The 23,169-nt window shown below is 41.9% G+C and overlaps 1 protein-coding gene, 1 non-coding gene and 1 pseudogene across 4 annotated transcripts in view; 1 reads left to right on the top strand and 2 right to left on the bottom strand.

Moving 5' to 3' along the window:
* Positions 1-3,929, top strand: part of GCNT2 (glucosaminyl (N-acetyl) transferase 2 (I blood group)) — an 83,979-nt gene extending 80,050 nt beyond the window's left edge. For all 3 annotated transcript variants that reach the window (XM_053601568.1, XM_053601570.1, XM_053601569.1), the window contains exon 3: positions 1,604-3,929. In XM_053601568.1, the coding sequence (XP_053457543.1) occupies positions 1,604-1,794 (191 nt within the window). In that variant the 3' untranslated portion in view covers positions 1,795-3,929. The remainder of the gene's footprint in view (positions 1-1,603) is intronic.
* Positions 3,930-9,520: 5,591 nt separating this feature from the next.
* LOC128594739 (POU domain, class 5, transcription factor 1-like) lies at positions 9,521-15,574 on the bottom strand (annotated as a pseudogene).
* A 7,282-nt stretch (positions 15,575-22,856) lies between these two features.
* LOC128595064 (U6 spliceosomal RNA) lies at positions 22,857-22,963 on the bottom strand. Its single transcript, XR_008382753.1, has one exon. It is a non-coding gene; the product is annotated as a U6 spliceosomal RNA (small nuclear RNA).
* Between the last annotated feature and the right edge of the window lie 206 nt (positions 22,964-23,169).

Genomic DNA, 23,169 nt, shown 5'->3' with positions numbered 1-23,169 from the left:
CCTCCCGAGCAGCTGGGACTACAGGCGCCCGCCACAATGCCCGGCTATTTTTTGGTTGCAGTTTGGCCGGGGCCGGGTTTGAACCCGCCACCCTCGGTATATGGGGCCGGCGCCTTACCAACTGAGCCACAGGCGCCGCCCCCTCTACTTAGATTTTAAAACAAGCTCGCTGGCTGCTGCACTGGTGATATATGAACAGAGAAAGGTGTAGGGAGGGGAGACCAGTTTTTATTGCAATTCAGACAGAAAGGCTTGGACCAAGGTGGTAGTCGTAGTAAGGGTGGTGAGAAGTGGTCAAATCCTGTTACTAGTTGAAGGTTAAAGTGTCAGAATGGCTGATAGATTGGATGTGGAATGTGAAAGGGGAAATGCCTGGGGCACTGAACAATAGAATTACCATAGACTGTGATGGGGAAGACTTGGGAGGAAGGGCCTAGGGAGAAGATTGGGAAGCCCAGGGCTGACGTGTTCTATCAGTGAGGTTTACTCCACATCTCAGCGGGGACATAGAGTTGGCACTTGGATAGGCTGGCCCAGAGCCGGGGAAGAGGCCCACCTGTACCCTCACAGAACTTCTCTCTACAGCTCTCATTTGACGATGTAGTAGTTCCCCTTACCCACAGTGGATACCTTACAAGGCCCCCAGTGGATGCCTGAAACCAAAGATCATACTGAACCCTACATATACCTGTGGCAAAATTTAATTTATAAATTAGGCACAGTAAGAAATTAAAAATAACTAATAATAAAACATAACAATTATAACCATAGACTGTACGAAAAACCACATGAATGTGGTTCCTGTCTCCCCATCCCAAGTATCTTAGTACTTTGGGACTGCAGTTAACCCTGGGTAACTAAATCAAAGCAAAACCTTAAGGGTTGACTGTACTGGAATTGCTTTGTGACTCCTGTCACATTATTGCTTTTTTTGTTTGTTTGAGATAGTCTCAAGCTATTGCCCTGGGTAGAGTGCCATGGGATCGTTATAGCTCACAGCAACCTCCAATTCTTGGGATCGAGTGATTCTCTGGCCTCAGTTTTTCTATTTTAGTAGCGATGGGGTCTCGCTCTTGTTCAGGCTGGTCTCCAACTCATCAGCTCAAGCAATCCACCCACCTTGACCTCCTAGAGTGCTAAGATTATAGGCCAGGGCCCCAGGCCTGACCTTTATTTAATTCTCATTTCTTTTTCAAATACAGTAGAACCTCTGTAAGTTGAGTACCCAAGGGACTGTAACAAACTGGTCAAGTTATATCAGTGGTCAACATAAGCAACTATGATACTAATGCATACATGTGGTGCCTGTCTGAAAATTAATTTTATGAAAATTAGTCAACTTGAGAAGGTGGTCAAGGTAAGGAGGTGATCAACTATGCCATTTCTGCCGTGCACATGTGTATCTCTTGTCCCCTTAGATAGAGTTTCGGTCCTCTGTGGGCTAGGACTCCACAGTCACGTTTCTTTTGAATCCCCTAACACTTGGCACAGGATTTGCTACTTGTTAGTTAGGGAGGAGTAACTCTACCAGCTGCAAGGTCACCACCCTGGACTTTTGAAAGCAAGTATGTTTTGACTGTGTTTCTTGTTCTCTCCTTTGCAGGCCATTATGTACATGGCATTTGTATCTATGGAAACGGAGACTTAAAGTGGCTGGTAAACTCACCAAGCCTGTTTGCTAACAAGTTCGAGCTTAATACGTATCCCCTTACCGTGGAATGCCTAGAACTGAGGCTTCGAGAAAGAACCCTCAATCAGAGTGAAATTGCGATACAACCCAGCTGGTATTTTTGATCTGTGACAACTCATGGCTGAAGGGAAACTGCAGCTGGGAAGAAGAGATGTCTTTGTGAGAGACTTTCACCTTGGTGATGTAATGGTTTCAGGATCACAATGATGGCTTCAGGACCTGGCTCCATCATTATACTTAAAATATCCCCTAGACACTGTGAAACACACAAGCAGGATGGCCGGGTGGAGCTGTCCGGCACTCTGGACAGTCTTGCTGTTTCCTCATGCTCACCTCTATTCTCACTTATTGTTAGGATCAATGATAAATTTAAATGTCAGGAGATCTTTGCACCAGATACTTAATATATAAACATGTTCTAATTAAAAGGAGAATTGTAGATGATACTATTTAGGAAAATAAGAATTAGGTTTCTTTGAAAAAGGCATCTTTTAGAACACATTACTAGTCACCACTTCTTGCACAAATGTAAACATTGAAACAGCTTTGTGGGTAACTCACCAATTTCCTTTACAACGTAAGCTACTAGCATTGAGTTTCAACACTAGCATTTTAAGTTTACCCACATCCAAAGTTCTGTATATAGATGGTGTAAAATCATTAACAAGACACAGTGTGTGTTTTAAGACAGAAGTCATTGCTGTTTCAGTAGAAGGGCCTCGGGGAGCAGAACATTTTTCTATTATATGCCAGAATGTACTCTTCCCTCTCTCATGTTTTCCACTGAAAACACTGAAAAGTCCTCGTGAGTATGAAGATATGTCTATAAGAGATGGGCTGTTACATAAATCTCACTACCGGAATACCTTAGCATGAATCACTTTCCTCTTCTGGGATCCCCTCTCCCCAATATTATCTTACTTGCAAAACAGAGACCAAATTCTATTCTTCTAAGTGAGGCTCTTAACTATACCCTAGTATTCTCTGAGTAGTTTTACAATGCCCACTGCTGATAGGAATGCCTAATTTTTAAGAGCTTTCAATTATGGGTGAGCACATTTATTTACCTCTCATTTATTCACCCATTCATTCTTTCAGCCTGCAATCAATTAATCTTTCCTGAGTGACTACTATGTACCAGATGTGCTGAGAGAAGAGAAGGAAAAATAAGACAGAACTTTTTTCACTCTAAAAATTTTAAGAATAATGTCAACCTTGGATGTTGCTCTGGAGAATCTTAGATAATGACCACACATTGTTATGCAGGGCTATGTGTTGTAGTATCAAGCCAAAGATATCAGTAATAATTATAAATTGAAGGTTAAATCAAAGATCATTGCACAGATGGGGGGAAGGAGGAGACAGAAGCTGAAGCCTCTTGTGGGCTAGGCATTCTGTAGTTCTGTTATAAATCTCGTTTCATGCAAACCTCACAACAGTCATGTGAGCTTCTCATGATTACACCCATTTTACAGATGAAGTAACTGAAGCTAAGCATTTCATATTTCCCAATTTTCCTGTCTGAGAATTGGGATTCTCTTTCTGGTCTTCTCAGTTCATTTCCTAAGGTGGAATATTGAGAGAAGGTGAAATAAAGCCATATTTAGTGTATCAGAGAAGGTAGGTTTTAAGATGGGTCTCGGTGTTGAGAAAAAGGCACCCCAGGAAAATGTGAAGTCTGCATTAATATTCCTCTTATCCACTGAGTTCCTAAATATTTATTTATTCTAATGAAAAACGATTGTTAAAACTGTTACATTTAATTAACACAGTTTTATTTTTTTATAACTGTACCTGTTGAATGTTAATCATATTTAAAGGGAATGACTTTGAAGTAAAATCTTTAACCTTTTTTTCCTGCTACTGAAATAAAAATGGAATTGTGTTTGATGGTAAAGGGTTGAGGGGTTGGGAACGTATCCAGGATCAGTGGTGAACTCTAAATATTTTCTCTTTTCAACCTATTATTTAAAATGACAGCACCTGAGGAGAAGAAATGTTTTACACTGGATCTTTATTATGTAGAAGGAGAAATCTTTCTGGAATAGAAGATGTTTACGTGTGTGGCTGGTCATCTCTCCTACGTCTTAAATACTTTAATATTGGAAGAGCATAGTGTTTGGGCTGGTGGGTTTCTGACAGCCCGTAGGAATACCCTTAAACTGCTGTACCTGTCTTTTATTTTCAGTGATGGTCCATGTTTTGTTTTCATGGAAATAAATTAATATATTGTTTTCCACCTTTGGGAATATTGTGTATTTTTATTTGATAGTTGGTTAAAATCCACTAACAAGTATGTTTAACAAGGCAGTTTTCCTAGTATTAAAAATATCATGTTAATATTAAAAAGTTAAATAGGAAAAACTTTTTCTTATACATTTCTTGCACACATCATGTTACATTTATTGCCATGTATTAGAGTGTTTTGTGTCCATTGGGAGTGAGGATATTTTTCTTTTTCTTTTTTTTCCTGGGTGTATGAGAGAGAGAAAAGAGACAAGGTTCTGCTCTGTCACCCAGATTGGAGTCCAGTGGCCTGATCACAGCTCACTGTAGCCTGCAGCTCCTGGGCTCAGGCGATCCTCCCACCTCAGCCTCCCAAAGTGCTGGGATTATCGGTGTGAACCATTGTGCATAGCTGGGGATGATATTTTTTTACATACATTTCTATTTTATGTTCATTCATTCATTATTTATTTATTTAGACAGGGTCTTGTTCTGTCACCCAGGCCACAGTACAATGGCACAATCACAGCTCACAGTATCCTCGAATTCCTGGGCTCAAGTGATGCTCATGCCTCAGTTTCCTGAGTAGCTGGAACTATAGGTGCATGTCACTACCCCCAGATAATTTGTTTTCTTTAATATTTATACAGATGGAGGTCTTGCTATGTTGCCCAGGCTCATCTTAAACTCTTTCCTCAAGTAATCCTTCTGCTTCAGTTTCCCAAAGTGCTGGGATTACAGGTGTCAGCCACCATGCCTGGCCTGCTATTGATAATTTAAAGGAAAGCAATTAACTTTGATCCTTTCCGTGGCCATCTTATTGAATCTTTTCTCCTTGCTAATAGTTTCTAAAGGTGTTACACCTAGCATTTTCTAAATACCAGTTTTTTCTCTTCTTTCTCAATATTCAGTCATCTTATTTCTTTTTCTTATCTTCTTGTGTTAGAAATCTGCAATGCAATTCTAAATAGCAGTGGTGTGAGCAGGCCTCCATGTATTATTTCCAGCATTCGAGGGCATTTTGCACTATCATTGCTGAAGAGTTGATACAGCTTTCTAGCAAAACCCTTTATCCAGTTAAGACTCAGAATACCAGAAAATAAATATAAACAGAAATGTTATGATTCTAAGATTTTATTTATTTATTTATTGTTTGGGATTTCTTGAGGGTACAAAGAATTAGGTTACACTGATTACATTTGTTAAGTAAAGTCCCTCTTATAACCCACGAGCTGTGCCATACACTGTGATCCCTCAACCTCTTCCCTCCTCCCCCTTCCTCATTCCCCTATTCCCCTGTCCCCATTATGTATTAGTTCACCTACTGCCTTGATATTAGAATTAAGTACATTGGATTCTTGCTTCTCCATTCTTGTGATGCTTTACTAAGAATAACGTGTTCCACCTCCATCCAGGTAAATAAAAAAGATATAAAGTCTCCAACTCTTTTCATGACTGAATAGTATTCCATGGTATACATATACCACAGCTTGTTAATCATTCCTGATTCATATATATATATATATATATATACACACATATATATATTCTGATTCTTATATTTTAAAATCCTAGTTCTATCTCATTTTTTTGGCTGATAAAATTTAGGTGACACTGGGTTGAGTTTTTTTATTTTTTTCATTACAAGCATTACTTCAAAAAGTGAGGAAAAAGGTTAGTACCCCTACTTTTTTTTAAACAGCTAGAATTTAATGTCAAATGAGAAACTGGAATAGGGATTCATCTGAACAGAGAAGCAAATAAATTTGGAACCACTAATGCCTGAGCTGGAAGACTTGTATTGTAACTACTTCTTCTTCCTGTCAGGCTCGTTTAGGAATTAAGGGCTCAAGACAATCGGAAAAGAGACTAATGAGAAACTTCTCACAATCCTGACCTTGGAACTAGAAGAGAGGAGGAGGGTGTAGGCAGAGCTGCCCTTGCTCACCTTTCTCAAACAGAAAGTTCTGTTTGAGCCCAGGAAGCCTGACAGGGGGCTGTATGAGACAGATGGGCTGAACAATCCAAGAGTAAAATGTTTCTGAGAAGGAAACAATTCAGCAACTGAATTTTGTCTGGTGAGGCTCTCTTCTTGTTGTTTGGTCCTTTCCACATGGTGAAAGGGGGCAGCTCTCAGAGGTAGCATCAGTATCAAACTGCAGAAATGAACCCAAGGCATCATGTGACTGGGAAAGGGAGATAGTAGGAGAAATGGCTGGAAAAGTTAATGCCAAGTTAGTTAAAGTGAATTATTTCAAGTGCAGCCTATCAACTATAAGCCAGGCAGCAAGGTCTGTTTTAGAGAGCTTTTTTAAAAAAAGTTTTATTTTAAAATAATTTTAGACTTAGAGAAAAGTTACAAAACACCAGAGTTCTCTTCAATTTTTCACCCAGCTTCTCTTATATTAACATCTTGCATAACCAAAGTTTAGTTATCACCTAGGCCAGCCACAGTGGCTCACGCTTGTAATCCCAGCACTCTGGGAAGCCAAGGCAGGTGGATTGCCTGAGCTCAGGAGTTCAAAACCAGCCTGAGCAAGAGTGAGACCCCATCTCTAAAAATAGCCAAGGCTCTGTGGGGGCACCTGTAGTCCCAGCTACTTGGGAGGCTGAAGACAAAAGGATCATTTGAGCTTTAGAGTTCGAGGTTGCCATGATCTATGAGCCATGGCACACTACCAAGGGCAACAAAGTGAGACTCTGTCTCAACAACAACAAAGTTCAATTATCAAAACTTGCTTTGTTTTGTTTGAATTCTATGCTAGCTGTGTGTTGAGGCTTGGTACCAGCCAACATTTACCTTTGCACAGGACAGACCAGATGGGTCGGGTGTGTCCCAAGAATGTAGTAGAAGCATCACGCTAGACCAAATGATAGTAAGGGGCTGGTCTCAAGTCATTATTTCCTGATGCAAATTTACGGTGGTGCTATGGACAGAATACTTGTGTCCCCCCACCCTCCAAAATTCATGTTCTAAAACCTAATCCCCAATGTGATAATATTAGAAGGTGGAGCTTTTGGATAATATTAGAAGGTGGAGCTGAACCCTCATGGATTGGGATTGGTGCCCTTATACAAGAGACCTCAGGAAGCTGCCTCTTCCCTTCCACCCCAGGATAAAGGAGCAGGCAGGTGCCTCTATGAACCGGGGGAGAGCCTCCCCAGACACCAAGTCTGCTGGCATGTCGATCATGGACTTTCCATCCTCTAGAACTGTGAGCAAGATTTCTGTTGTTTACAAGCCACCAGTTTGTGGTATTTTGGTATAGGTACCAAATGGACTGATACATAGAAAGGAAAATTCTACACATTCTCTATTCTAGACCATGCAAAATGAGAAAAAGGAAAGGATAAGAGAGAAGGGCCGATCTACAGTCATAGTACCAAGTGTTGGTGGAGAAGAAAGTTGGTGTATGGTAGTTAAAATGTGACTTGTATGTTACAGATCACTGGTTGAAAAACCCCAACTCATTCATTTTCTCAGGATTTTAAGGAGATTTAATGGGTCATAAAAGGCTGGGAGGAAAAGCACCGATTGCCTGCCACGTCTACCCATTTAAACTGCAGTGCTTAACACCTTTGGTGATGCCCTTCCACGTGCCTGTGAGCGGTGAGGTGAGGTAAGGCCACGATTAGCATTCACACAGCAGCTGTTACAGAGAACCCAGCAGAAGGGGTTCAAAGTAGACTTTGCAATCGCTGGGCTGTTTATCAGAGATGACTCAGTGGAAGACGAATGGTTTAAAGAGTAACTACAGTAACAGCATGAGATTCTTTTGAAAGCAACGGTGACTTTACAACACAGACTGGCAGAGAAGTATTTGAAAACGTAGGAAACTTACTGAAACATTGGTGTCATAGTGATTACTACGCGTGGAAATTTCCCTATTCCGGATATGTGATCGAAAAACTTTTCTAAGGAATGGGGTGGATCTTGGGGAAATATTACTTGAAAAACTTCCACACATAGAAGGGAATAGAGATAAAGACAGACTGTTGTGTTGTCACAGGATTTGTTTTGAGCAGGAAGATTCCATTCACTCCTTTTATTTGTAACAAACTGTGCTAGGTTCAGGTTCAGGGTATATAACTCTATTAAGACCGACAGGTCCGGGCGGCGCCTGTGGCTCAGTCGGTAAGGCGCCGGCCCCACATACCGAGGGTGGCGGGTTCAAACCCGGCCTCGGCTGAACTGCAACCAAAAATAGCTGGGCATGGTGGCGGGCTCCTGTCGTCCCAGCTACTGGGGAAGCTGAGGCAAGAGAATCGCTTAAGCCTAGGAGTTGGAAGTTGCTGTGAGCTGTGTGATGCCATGGCACTCTACCCGAAGGGTATAAAGTGACACTCTGTCTCTACAAAAAAAAAAAAAAAAAAAAGACCGACAGGTCCTCATGAGTAACAAATGATGCTATTCAAACTTTTAAAGTATGGATTTCATACTTTTAAAGCCTTGCTTAGAATATTTGACTCACTTCTGTATAAAGCCACGCATGTGTTTTTGTTTAGTTTCGCCTCCTACCTGCCAGACAACATGCTGTTGAAGATTAACAGAGAGAAACGTCTTGCCCTTAATAAACTCATTACAAACTTGTTTTTGTAAATTTTTAAAAACATTTTGTATCTTTTTTTCTAGCAGAGGCATGTCAAGGATTCTGAATGAATTATCCTTAATATTTGTTATCTAGTCTATAATCTGAAGCAAGTTAAACGTGATCTCTCCCCGTTAGTCATTATTAATTAATAGAAAAAGGCTGACAAGTCCTTTATAGTCTAGTTGGAGGGATAGGAAAATTTCAAAATACACCAACAAACGAGATAATTGTATTTAATTATTTTTTACTTATGTACCTTTCTGGTTACAGGAGAATATTTTTAACTTCTTTTTAATAACATTTATCAAAAATACTGACAGGTACCCTGTGTATTCTACTAATCTCCTCCCACTGTCTACAGAGGCCCTAAATGTGAAGCTTGTCATCCTCACGCATGTTTTGGTAAACTAAGATAATTTTAGATAGTAATGAACTCAGAAAATACAGGGGTGAGAGCTCCATATTTTTATTTTATTATTTTTTTAATCTATTTACTCTGTCCCAGGCTTCTTTATTTAAGAACAAAGTGATGGGGGTGGTGCCTGTGGCTCAGTCGGTAGGGCGCTGGCCCCATATACCGAGGATGGCGGGTTCAAACCCGGCCCCGGCCAAACTGCAACCAAAAAATAGCCGGGCGTTGTGGCGGGCGCCTGTAGTCCCAGCTGCTCGGGAGGCTGAGGCAAGAGAATCGCGTAAGCCCAGGAGTTGGAGGTTGCTGTGAGCTGTGTGAGGCCACGGCACTCTACCGAGGGCTATAAAGTGAGACTTTATAAAAAAAAAAAAAAAGAATAAAGTGATGAGTGATGTGGGGATTAAAATCAAGAGTATAATTGAACTTCACCTTTCTTCCATCCAGCTCCCCCCAAACTCCCTGCCCCCACCCCTTGTGTTCCCAATTCCTTCCTTAGTGATTAAAGAATTTCATCCCCAAAGCCCTGGTACAAACTCCAGGTTCTCCTTCCTAGCTTCTCCCGTTTTTCTGTCCCTCCCCATTCCTAGTAGGGCGGACACCTCAGTTTGAATGCATAGGAGAGCCCAGAGTGGTGACAGAGACAGAAGGAAAGGTTTCCCCGTCAGAGAAAGGGACCAAGGAGTACAGCTTGTGAACTGAGGGCTACCGTAGCCTGGGCTACCAAAATGGGGCCCTGCAGCCAGAGGAAAGGCACTGGTCCTCCTGAGAAAGGAGACCCCGCAGCCTCAAACTCCTCCGATCGTGAACAGTCAATGCCTGGTCGCTTGCTGGCCTGGTGGTGGTTACAGAACCACACTCGGACCACATCCTTCTCCAGCTCAAGCTGCTGGGCCGTGTGGCTGATGTGCTGCAGTGTGGGTGTCAGGTACTGCAGGAACAGGTTCTCCAGGTGGCCTCTCACTCCGTCTTTGCTCACGAGGGTCTCTGCTTTGCCTATCTCCTGAAGATTTTCGTTGTTGTCAGCTTCCTCCACCCACTTCTGCGCCAGAGGCCGCAGCTTACACGTGTTCTTGAAACTGAGCTGCAGGGCCTCAAAACGGCAGATGGTTGTTTGGCTTCCAAACCTTCCCAAAGAGAACCCCAGGGAGACCCCCCCCCCACCCCTTCTGCCTGGGTATACCCCAGGGCTATCCTCTTCTGCTTCGGGAGCTTGGCAAACTGCTCCAGTTCCTTCTGCAGAGTTTTGATGACTGGCCCTCCTCAGGGCTTTGCTCTGGCTTCTCCTTCTCCATCTCACGGCACCAGAGGGAGCAGTGCCGGGTTCAGGGGAGGCCCCCTCCGAGTTACTCTTCACTCCAGCTCCTGCCTTGCTCTCAGGCTGAGAGGTCTCCAGGCTGCCTTGAGGCACTAGCCCTACTCCAACCTGAGGTCCACAGTATGCCACCCTCCCACAGAACTCGTATGGTGGGGAGCAAGGGGGAATCCCCCACACCTCAGACCCTGGCCCAACTCCCTCCAGGAGGCCTTGAAAGCTTAGCCAGGGGTGGTGCCGGTAGCTCAGTGGGCAAGGGCACCAGCCACATACACCGGGGCTGGTGGGTTTGAACTCTGCCCGGGCCTGCTAAAACAATGACAACTGCAACAAAAAAAATAGCCAGGCGTTGTGGCAGATGCCTGTACTCCTCTACTTGGGAGACTGAGGCAAGAGAATCGCTTAAGCCCAAGAATCTGAGGTTGCTGGGAGCTGTGACACCATGGCACTCTACCCAGGGCAACAGCTTGAGACTCTGTCTCAAAAAAAGAAAGAAAGAAAGTTTAGCCAGGTCTGAAGGCCAACCCAGCCCTCTCTGGCCCTCTTGGCCCGTTGCCTCCACCACCTGGCATGGGCAAGAAGGCAAAATCCGAAGCCAGGTGGCCTGCCAGGGGGAAGGAAGGTGAGCTGGGGGCCTGGTGAAGTGAGCAAGAGCGCCTTTAGATTGGGCTGTCAGGGAAGGCCTTTCTGCAGAGGAGACATTTTAAGATCAGACCACAGTTTTGCCACCAGCAAGTGATCACAAGAGGTGTAGCTGGACATTAGTACCAAATATTCCTTGGCTTTGGTAAAATAAATAAATAAATAGCCAGTCAAGGATTCCTTGGAGACAAAGCTGGGCAGGGAAAGTACAATGTGAGCCTAGAACACATTGTTGTACCAGAAAGTAGAAGAGTGTTCAGAGAATGAGGGAGTCAATCATAAAAGAGCTACTGGCTCAGTCTGGGACACTTTGGAGCATTGAAATAAATGACGATAACAAAAATAAGAATTCATGAGTACATACCTGAATATTGTGTGGTGGATATGTATATGTGTGTACATATGTTAATTATTTATATGTGTATGTTAATGCACACACATATACATATGCACATGATTAAATAGAATTTATAGGAGGACACTGATTTGAACCAAGGTCTTGCACTAGGGCCTCCAGCTGACCAAACCAAAATGGAGTCACTCATGCTAAAGTATCATGTCACCAAACCCAAACTAAGTTGTTTATCTGACTCCCAAGAAATGAAGACAGAGAGAGAAAGCCAAATTCCCAAACAGGCCAATTTATCCAGCATGATAAGCCCACTGGTTGAACACTTACAAGAAAAGTAATCTGATGTTACCAATCTGCTTTTCTTATTATGCTATTTCCTTGTTCTCACTCAAGGTACCTTATAAGAACCGCTTGTGCTACCAGGCCCAGAGAGCCCCTCTCTCTTCCTAGGTGAAGTGCATAAAGCACAAATTAGATCATTTAATTAAATTTGTTGAAATTTTGTCTTTTGGCATTATGGACATACACGAATGGAGGAGAAGGGGGAAAGCTCTTATGGTAAAAAAAAAGTCGACTAGTAATTATAAGAGGAATGATGGAGTTAGGAAACCATCAAGAGTGGTTGAAACTAGTGGAGGAAAGATTGATGAGGAACAGGATATTTACGTAGTTTCAAAATCTCTCCACATGAATCATGCATTAATTATAAACCTACAATAGTAACTTTGCAGAGAAACCTGGGGACACTAACTTAACCAAATGGTCAAAGTTACATAGTTAATACTGGGACAAAACAAGTCATGTTTCTCCTGATAGAAAGGACTGAGCAGGATGTAACATCACATTAGTAGGATTCCTACCAAAAAAGGCATAATCTGAATCTGTAATCATGTGAAAATATCAAACAAAATAAAATTGACCCATACTCTACAAAATAACTATTATTCTTTAAATATATCAAAATCAAGAAATTCTGGGGAATTATTTCAGATTAATAGGGATTAAAGAGAAATGAAAATTTAATTCAATATGTGGACATAGTGCCTATAGCTCTGAGGCTGGGAAGCTGGCCACGTACACCGGAGCTGGTGGGTTCGAACCTGGCCTGGGCCTGCCAAACAACAATGACAACTACAACAAAAAAAATAGCCGGGCATTGTGGCAGGCGCCTGTAGTCCCAATACTCGGGAGGCTGAAGCAAGAGAATCACCTAAGCCCAGGAGTTGGAGGTTGCTGTGAGCTGTGACACCACCGTAGCCAACTGAGGGCGACATAGTGAGACTCTGTCTCAAAAAAAAAAAAAAAAAAAAAATGAATTCAATATGTGATCTGGATTAATTAGGTCTGGGGATATAAAGAAGAACTATCAAGGACATTGCCTGGACAATAAAAAAAATAATGTACAGGGGCAGCACCTGTGCCTCAGTGGGTAGGGTGCCAGCCCATATACCAACGGTGGCAGGTTCAAACCTGGCCCTGGCCAAACTGTAACAAAAAGATAGCCGGGCGTTGTGGTGGACACCTGTAATCCCAGCTACTCGGGAGGCTGAGGCAAAAAAATCGCTTAAGCCCTGGAGTTGGAGGTTGCTGTGAGCTGTGTGACTAAACAGCACTCTACCGAGGGCGATAAAATGAGACTCTGTCTCTTAAAAAACAAAACAAAACAAAACAAAACAAAAAAAACTGATGTACACGGCTCAGCACCTGCAGCTCAAGCAGCTAAGGTGCCAGCCACATACACCAGAGCTGATGGGTTCAAACCCAGCCCAGGCCTGCCAAACAGCAGTGACAACTACAACCAAAAAATAGCCGGGCGTTGTGGCGGGCACCTGTAGTCCCAGCTACTCGGGAGGCTGAGGCAAGAGAATCGCTTAAGCCCAGGAGTTGGAGGTTGCTGTGAGCTGTGATACCACAGCACTATACCCAGGGTGACAGCTTGAGGCTCTGTCTCATGAAAGAAAGAAAGAAAGAGAGAGAGAGAGAGAGAGAGAGAGAGAAGGAAGGAAGGAAGGAAGGAAGGAAGGAAGGAAGGAAGGAAGGAAGGAAGGAAGGAAGGAAGGAAGGAAGGAAAGAAAGAAAGAAAGAGAGGAAGAAAGAAAGAAAGAAAGACGATGTACACAGACTATGTATTATATTAAGATTATATATGGGTGGCACGTGTGGCTCAAAGGAATAGAGTGCTGGCTCCATATGCCGGAGGTGGCGGGAAGGAAGGAAGGAAGGAAGGAAGGAAGGAAGGAAGGAAGGAAGGAAGGAAAGAAAGAAAGACGATGTACACAGACTATTTATTATATTAAGATGATATATGGGTGGCACGTGTGGCTCAAAGGAATAGAGTGCTGGCTCCATATGCCGGAGGTGGCGGGAAGGAAGGAAGGAAGGAAGGAAGGAAGGAAGGAAGGAAGGAAAGAAAGAAAGACGATGTACACAGACTATGTATTATATTAAGATTATATATGGGTGGCACGTGTGGCTCAAAGGAATAGAGTGCTGGCTCCATATGCCGGAGGTGGCGGGAAGGAAGGAAGGAAGGAAGGAAGGAAGGAAGGAAGGAAGGAAGGAAAGAAAGAAAGACGATGTACACAGACTATGTATTATATTAAGATGATATATGGGTGGCACGTGTGGCTCAAAGGAATAGAGTGCTGGCTCCATATGCCGGAGGTGGCGGGTTGAAACCCCACCCCACCCAAAAACTGCAAAAAAAAAAAAAATTATACTATTTTTTCAATGTTAAATTTTCTGATTACATAAGAAAATGTATTTGTTTTTATTTATTTATTTTGAGACAGAGTCTCAAGCTGTCGCCCTGGTAGCGTGCTGTGGCGTCACAGCTCACAGCAACCTCCAACTCTTGGGCTTAAGCGATTCTCTTGCCTCAGCCTCCCAAGTAGCTGGGACTACAGGCACCCACCACAATACCCAACTATTTTTGGTTGTTGTTGCAGTTGTCATTGTTGTTTAGCTGGCCAGGATCAGGTTCGAACCCACCAGACTGGGTGTATGTGGCCAGCACCGTACCCACGGAGCTACAGGTGCTGCCAATGTATTTGTTCTTAGAAAGTACTGAAGTGTTTGGGGTAAGGTAGCATGATGTCTCCAACGTACTCTTTTTTCAGATTTAAGATGGAGTTAGCTTGGCCAACCTAACACCTAAAAAGTGTGTTAATTCATAATGTTGAACAGTTTCCAATCTTTTACTACAAGAAACAGGCTGGTGTGGTGGCTCACACCTGTAATCCTCGCACTCTGGGAGACTGAGGCAGGGGGACCTCTTGAGCTTAGAAGTTCAAAACCAGCCTGAGCAAGGGTGAGACCCTGTCTCTACTAAAAATAGAAAAACTAGCTGGGCATAGTAGCACATACCTATAGTCCCAGCTACTTTGAGAGGCTGAGGCAAGAGTATTGCTTAAGCCTGAGAGTTTGAGGTTGCTGTGAACTATGATGCCATGGCACTCTACCCAAGGCAAAAAAGTAAGACATTGTCAAAAGAAAGAAGGGAGGGAGGGAGGGAGGGAAGGAAGGTGGGAAGGAGAGAGGAAGGGATAATGATATGTATCTTGGCAGGTGCTTTCATTTGTGTTCTAGGGCTGGATATCCAGCTTTGCCCTACAGCTACCCCTCGGCAACAGGCTTCCCAGAGGGGCAGGTTCCCTTTGCACTGGCAAGATGAGGTACCTTCATCCAGGCCCCTGGGGATGCCAGTGCCACCCCTCTGTGTTGGGTTTGGGGCCCACAGGGCCCTCTAGCTCAGGCCACAGCAGGTATCACACAAGTTTTTGGCAGCAATCAACAGAAACTGATTCTGTAGGACTCAAACAGAAAATGAATTCATTAGAAGGTATGGGACTAGGCCCTGTGCAGTGGCTGACACTTGTAATGTCTGCACTTTGGAATGTGAAAATGGGAGGATCACATGAGCTCAGGAGTTTGAGACCAGCCTGGGCAACATATCCAGGCCTCATCTGTACAAAAAAATAAAAAATAAAAAAAATTCTAATTAGCTAGGCATGGCGATGTGTAATTATAGTCCCAGCTATCCAAGAGGCTGAGGCAGGAGAATCACTTGAGCTTAGGAGTTCTAGGAAGCAGTGAGCTCTGATTGCACCACTGCACTCCAGCCTGGGTGACAGAGAAAGAACCTTTGGCTAATGGAAAAAAAAAAATGGTATTAGAGTAGCAAATCTAAGTCATACAATGCTGTCCTTCCTGGCAGTATGTGGTATCAAAGAGCTTATCTGTAGTAAGGCTATGGAAGACTTAAAAGACACAGTTAACAAATCTGACCTACTGTCCATAAAGAGAACACTGTGACCAATAACCTTTGCTACAAACATACCTGAAACATTTACGATAAGTGATCACATACAAAGCCACAAAGCAACAGATTTCAAAGAATGGGAGACATACAGAGTATATATTCTGATCGAAAAGGAATAAAGTTTTTAAGAATAATTAGATGATTCTTATGTTTTTGGAAATGAAACAATATATTTCTAAATAACCCTCAGGTGGAAGAAAACATCACAATAAAAATTAGTAAATATTTGGAATATTTTGATAATGCAAATAACATTTGTGTGGATATAAAGCAGTACCTAGAGGCAAATTTATAGCATTAAACACATATATTAGAAAAGATAAATAGATGAAAATTAATGAGATATGCATTCATCTCAAAAAGTTAGGAAATGATCATCAAAATAAACCTAAAGAAAGAAAAACAAATTTAAAAGATACCAGAAATTAATGAAAAGAAAACAATCATATGGTGAAGGCTACTTGCAAAGCCAAGACTTAATTAGTTCTTTGTTACTTAAAGATCTCACACTTTATAAGTTTCTTTCTTCTTTTTTTTTTTTTGCAGTTTCTTTTTTTGCAGTTTTTTGGCCGGGGCTGGGTTTGAACCCACCACCTCCGGTATATGGGGCCAGCGCCCTACTCCTTTGAGCCACAGGTGCCACCCACACTTTATAAGTTTCTTCAGCAACATGGTGGAAAATTGTTTGTGTCCCTCCCTTCTGCTCTCCTACTGACACTCACATTGAGCCTTAGATACAAGTAATTCAATTAATATTATGTGAATGAGTGACTTTAGTCTATGAACCAAAAAACAAATTGTCAAAGAGAAAAAGTTCAAATGGGACATTTGTGTGTTGTGTGTTTGTATGTGCACATGTATGTGTGAAAAAGTATCTAAGCCATTGTAACAGAATGTTGAAATTAGTAACATGAGTCAGAACTGAGATCAAAGAGGAATTCTCAGTTCAATGAGTTCCACATACTTGGGGTCAGACATCTCCACCAGGGATTACTAGGTGATAGCAAAAACAGCCTCATTAAATCAACCATGATTCTCTAACTCAGGGGTTAGCTTTTTCTGTGAAGGGCCAGAGAGTAAAGGGAGAAAGTTTTAATTTGAGACTATTTCAAAATCAAATACTCATCTATAATACCAGCTCACCCATCTACTTAGCATTTTAGGCATTGTGGGTCACATGGTTTCTGTTGCAATTTCCAACTTTGAGCCACAGACAATGTGTGAACATAGCAGTGTTCCAATAAAACTTTATCAACAGTCCATGGCTGTAGTTTGTTAATCCCTGCTCTACACATTCCTTCTTCTTCCATATAAGCCCAGGCAAGAGAGCCAGATCCTGTCTAAAAAGAAAAAAAAAAAAAAAAAGGAAGAGAAAACATACTACTTAAAAAAAACAAACAACTATTAACAATTAAGAAAGAGTTGATCTATAGAGAAATGCACTCCAATTACCAAGAAAATTCACATGAAGATACATAAATCTACCTGTGAAAGCAATAATTTGAAGTAGTACGAACAATCAAAATTATTAATACATATATAATAGTATACATATTAATCTTAATCTTCCACAGATCCTTCCACAGATGGATCCTTCCTTAATCGTCCACAGTCCATAGCAGCTCATATGAAGATTCTGTCTCCTCCAAAATGCACAGCAGGTTGTGGGGAGACTTTGCCATCCCATTTCCAGGGACCCTTCAAAACTAATGAATAAGAATGAGTCACTCCATTTCATTATTCATTATCAAATCTGCTGAGTACACAAACGTGCCAGGCACTATGCTGAGCACATGAGGTAAAAAGCCCCTGAGATGAGCCCTGTCCCATGGAGTCCTCTAATGTGAGAGGACAGAAATCTGGAAGGATCTTCCCCCTTAAAGGGTTGAAAATGATAAGCTAGATGAGAAATTACTAGACTGTACCCAGATGGGCATACTCTGGGAGAAGTTAGCCAAAACAGGAGGGGCGAGGAGGAGACAGAGAGCTAAGTAACTGGACACAATTATAACCAATGTGCTGACCCAACAATAGAAACAGGTAAGAGCCAGAAATGATGGAAAGGAGGGTGAATGACTCTGAGTGGCTTGGTAAACCAGTCTGTATGAGGATGCGTTGACAAAAAGAGATCAGAATATACATGGAATAGGAAGGTAGATGTATCACAAAATCATGTTCAAACAGGGAATAGCCTGGAATCAAAACAGCAGAGGCAAATTGGATCTGGAAAAGTGAGTGCAGATGGAAGTGGGCAAAAGTAGAGACCTCTAGGGAAGTGAAATGTTTTAAGAATTAATTTCTTTTTTAACTCCTAAAAAAAGGATTCTATCCCTCCACAACCCACCCCAAGGTGTCAAAAACAAAATCAAGTTTTGGAGATGTTACCTTTGTAACCTTACCACTTAAATGATAATCATAGTCACAGTACTGTACCACGTGCAATTATATCAGCTAAATAGTGCTCACACAGAGGATATAGATGATGAAGATCAAGTTCTTTCCCTCCCACAAGCCTGTGCTGCAGCTGTAGAAGGGAAGAACGTGCGAATGTCTTCACGTGCATTACTAACAACATTTAGAATAGATGCTTGCCTTTACTATGTGACGGACAGTTACTACATCACAGATCCTTGGTCCACAGAAGAAGCCGTATTCCCTCTGGCATATTCCCTCGGTCAAGATTTTGATATGTTTGAACAGCTCTTCTGAGCTATTTACATCAAACATCCACGGTATTCACATAGATAAGGAAGCCATGTTTGAGTTTCAAATCGCTGTGCAGGAATTACTGAACTGCTTCTCAAATACTTCAATGTCCTCACAGTCTGAGTATATCATTCATGGGATCATATCCAGGCTCCAGGCAGTCCTGGCCTGCAGGAGAGACCTTTAGAGTCGGATATTCAGTGGAGATGCATCATTAGGATGGTCACGATTTCCCACTAAAAACCAACAGGGAGGGGCGGCGCCTGTGGCTCAGTGACTAGGGCACCGGCCCCATATACTGAGGGTGGCAGGATCAAACCTGGCCCCAGCCAAACTGCATCAAAAAAATAGCCGGGTGTTGTGGCGGGTGCCTGTAGTCCCAGCTACTCAGGAGGCTGAGGCAAGAGACTTGCCTAAGCCCAAGAGCTGGAGGTTGCTGTGAGCTGTGACAACACAGCACTCTACCAAGGGCAACAAAGTAAGAATCTGTCTCTAAAAAAAAAAAAATAAAAATAAAAATAATAACCAACAGGGAAATAGTTCAGTTTCTGAAAACATTGAAGAAGAAAAACATTACCCCTCATTTAGAGTTTGTTTTGAAATCCACTGAAAGGATCAAATACTCTTACAGAGAGTATAGAAACAGAACACACACTTTTATTCTAAAGAAGCGTAGAGAGAAGAGCCCGCCTCCAGATCAACTCAAAATCCACTTTGGCTCAACGTATGTTGCCTTACAAGGAAATTTGTCAATTTTGCTCTTTTTAATAAAATAGCCATCGAGTTACTCCAGTTACTCGAGTTACTCCAGATGAACAGCTCTGGATCACACTAAACAACATTCCAGCTGAGTCTGGTTTCCTTCCTCATTTCTACTTTACTTATTAACTTTTATTTTGAAATCAAGGTAATATACGTTAGTATCATTTTAAAATCAAATATTATTAAACAGTTTCTTACGATGAAGAATATGGCCTTACCTAATGCTTCATCCCATGTACAGTCCCAGGTAACAAAGCCAACTATCATACTTTTAGCTGTTTCTCTTGTTGCTGACTTCTATGCAAAAAACGTACTGCCATTACTTGATTTTCCAACATGAACATTAAATAGCAATATTCCTGTTATAGTGGTTGAGAATAACCATGAACGTTCCTGCACTCTTCTCTCTTTTTTTTTTTTATACAGAGTCTCACTATGTCGCCCTGGGTAGAGTTCTGTGGTGTCACAGCTCACAGCAACCTCCAACTCTTGGGCTGAAGTGATTCTCTTGCCTCAGCCTCCCAAGTAGCTGGGACGACAGGCGCCCACCACAATGCCTGGCTATTTTTTGGTTGTAGTTGTCATTGTTGTTTAGCTGGCTCGGGTCAGGTTCGAACCTGCTACCTTTGGTGTATGTGGTTGGCGCCATAACCACTGTACTACAGGCACCGAGCCTTTCTCCCTTAAACCAATTGTCAATATCTACATTATCATAACTATAAAGTTATTGCTCACAGGTGACAAGCGCTCTACTAGAATTACTTTTGCTTTCTTCTAAACATTTTCCCCCCTAAGGCTGATGCCTACATTTTTTTCTTCATATGTATATATAGTTTCCACTAATTATTTAAGAATGTTTAAACTCGTCTGTCAGATAAATGGGTATTTTTCAAGTGTTCAACTCTTTATCAGTTCCTTTTTCTCGGCATTGTCTCTGTACACTTGTTGTCAACTTTTATCTGGGAACTCACTTCCTAGTATGTTGAATCCATAGACTGTACAGGACCTATTTTTTAAATCTATGTTTATTATCTATCTTGAGATATTTCAGAATTAAATAATATGACATCACACTCTTGCTTCAAACCAATCTGAGAGTGGGTGGGAAGTGACTCATGACCGGTTCTCTTTTTGTAATTGTTGACACTGGTTGATGGGTACTAGAGGGTTAATTACTGCTCTATAATTTCTTGTGGAAATTATAGAAATTTTCTATAGTAACAAAATTTAAAAACTTTTAAATCCCAGAATTTTTTAAAAGTTATTGTAAATACAGGCTGGGTGTAGTGGCTCACACCTTTAATTCTAGCACTCTGGAGGGCCAAGATGGGTGGATTGACTGAGCTCAGGAGTTCCAGATCAGCCTGAGCAAGAGTGAGACCCCATCTCTAAAAAATAAGCAGGCCTTGTGGCAGGCAGGTGCCTGTAGTTGCAGTTACTCGGGAGGCTTCGGCAAGAGGATGGCTTGTACCCAGGAGTTTGAAGTTGCTGTGAGCTATAAAGCCACAGTACTCTAGTCAGGGGCAACAGAATGAGACTCTATCTCAAAAAAAAAAAAAAAGTTATTGTAAATAGAATAATAACTTCACTAAGTTCTTCTTACTATTTTACTTGCAAAGTCTGTTGATTTTTATATATTTATTTTTTAATCCATCCATATTACTAAATTCTCTTATTTTTAATAGTTTTCTAGTTGACTCTTTTGGATTTTTCATGTATTCAGTTATACAATGTGCAAATAAATGATAAATTTCCAAGCATAAAGTTAATTTCTTTATCTAATTTGTTAACGACTACCTCCGGAATCATGTAATAACAGTATTATAATTGTAATTCTCCTCTTGTTCTTAACTTTAAAAAGAAATTTTCTAGGGGTGTGTTTGGTGACTGTACGCTTATTTGTTGGAGATAGAAGAGATTTGTCTATTTAAAGTTTTCATCCCTTTTGGAACTGGTTTTGATCAATTATACTTTCCTAGAAAAGTATTCATTTCATTCAGATTTTCAAACTTATTTGAAAAGTTGAACATAGGTATCTCTTATAAGTCTTTGAAATTTTCTATATAACTGCAATTAGTTTTCTACTTATCACCTCTTATTTTGTGTAACTATGATGTTTCCTTTTTTTTTTTTTTTGATGTTTCCTTTTTTCTGTTAAAATTAGCTCAGCAAAAAACAGGCATGGTGGCTCATGCCTGTAATCCTAGTCCAATGTAATCAAACTGCCACTTGATAGCTGGCTGGTCCCCTTAGAAAACCGCCATTTCAGTGGTCAGTGTTGGTCTCTGCCGTTAGCAGATTAGGCACTCAACAGTAACACTGGCAGGTTAACCTTGGCAATGGAAAGGTCCATAATATTGAGCCCATGCACAGCACTCCTGCCTGCCACTGGAGTCACTTTGTTCATGGGCCCATAAGGAAGCACTGGGGTGACTGGGGAAAGTGGACAGTGTATGTATGCTGCATCTGATAATTAAGAGCTCTCTCTGCAGTGTGTGCTGTGTAGGGAGAAGTCCCGCAGGACACAAAGATCTTCATAGTCTCTGCCCATCCTGGGACGTCCATCCATGCACCTCTTCCCCAGACTTCTTAGTCACCAATCTTTCAATCCTGCTCCTGACAAGTCTGTAACATCCAGAACAAGTCTGCAACTGCCCAGGTAATGAGCATAGAGTCACACATCTGGCCAACTTTCTCTCCAAAGTAGATTTTCCAAAGATGTTAGGTAGGGATAAGGAGGAAGGAGGACAGATGCTTTGTTTAGGGGTGTCCACTGAGAGGCAAATGACGCTAGGAGAAGTTTTCTTTACTAGGAAAAACAAAGTGACCAGTGTCAAGGGGGTCCCCAAAGACTAACCAGATGTGTGCTCTGTAGTAAGGGTCTCCAAGGACTGAACAATCAGAAAGAAGTCGAAAAATCACAAAGTAGAAGTATAATCAAGGCCTCCATAGAGGGTCTTAGGAGCATGTGCACAGTTGAGGTAACAGTGTCCCTAAATGACCTGCCCTCATTCACATACTAAAAATCACACCTACTATAGCCATGACAGTTCACAAATACCATGGCAACCCCCAGAATTGCCTTACAAGGATAGAAAAGGGAGGGCTCCCAATTCCAGGAATTCCCCAACTTTTCCAAGAAAAATTATGAACATTCCACCACCACTACCACCACTTGACATAAAATTAGGGAGTCATCAGGAAAGGGGACATCTTTTTAAACTCAGCGTCTCCTCCACTCACAGGGCTGACTGTTCTTTCTCTGGAATGTGCTGTGCTTTAATAAAACTTGGGCACTCTGTCTGCCTGCACCTGCTTGCTCTGCTCGTTTACTCTGTCCCCAGTAAACAGTTCTTCACTACTGGGAACTAAGAACCTAAAAACACAGGGACCTGCTATCTGGTTCCTCACACCCAATAAATGTACTACTTGAAGTCCTGACTATGGGAGAATTTTCTTCACCACTGTCCAAGGGTTACCCTGATGGTGCTCTAAAGACACAGCAGCACCAGCGTATCAGGCACACCTGGGCAGCTTCTCAAATCTAGCCCTACCTTCATTTCCTAGTTCCAAATATATATAATATTTCCTTATATTAAGGAATATTAAATCTATATTTAATATTCCTATTCATTTCAGGTTAATGTGAGATTACAACCAGGCCATGTGTTTGAATTTGTTAGGTAGAGTCCCTCTTGTAGTTGTGTCCTGTACCCCAAAGGTGTGCCATACACCCCTACACTAAGTGACAGCACCTCAATCCTCCCTCTTTTCTTCTCCTCCCTTGTTCCTCCTCCCCCCATCTTGAATTAAATTGAGTTTTACTCGTACGTGGGTGTGAAAAAATATGGACCGCTTCACAAATTTGCATGTCATCCTTGCACAAGGCACGTGTTAATCTTCTCTGTATTATTCCAATTTTAGTATATGTGCTGCCAAAGCGAACACTGATGCAATTTATTTTGAATGTTTTAATAAGAAATTCCCAATCATACTTTAAAAATAGAGTACAGGGAAGCACCTGTGGCTCAGAGGGTAGGGCGTGGCCCCATATCCTGAGGGCGGCAGTTCAAAGCTGGCCCCAGCCAAACTGCAACAACAACAACGAAAATAAATAGGCGGGTGTTGTGGCGGGTGCCTGGAGGCTGAGGCAA

Source organism: Nycticebus coucang, chromosome 9 (assembly GCF_027406575.1).
Source record: "Nycticebus coucang isolate mNycCou1 chromosome 9, mNycCou1.pri, whole genome shotgun sequence".
Classification (NCBI taxonomy): domain Eukaryota; kingdom Metazoa; phylum Chordata; class Mammalia; order Primates; family Lorisidae; genus Nycticebus; species Nycticebus coucang.
This window is presented reverse-complemented; position numbering and strand designations above follow the sequence as displayed.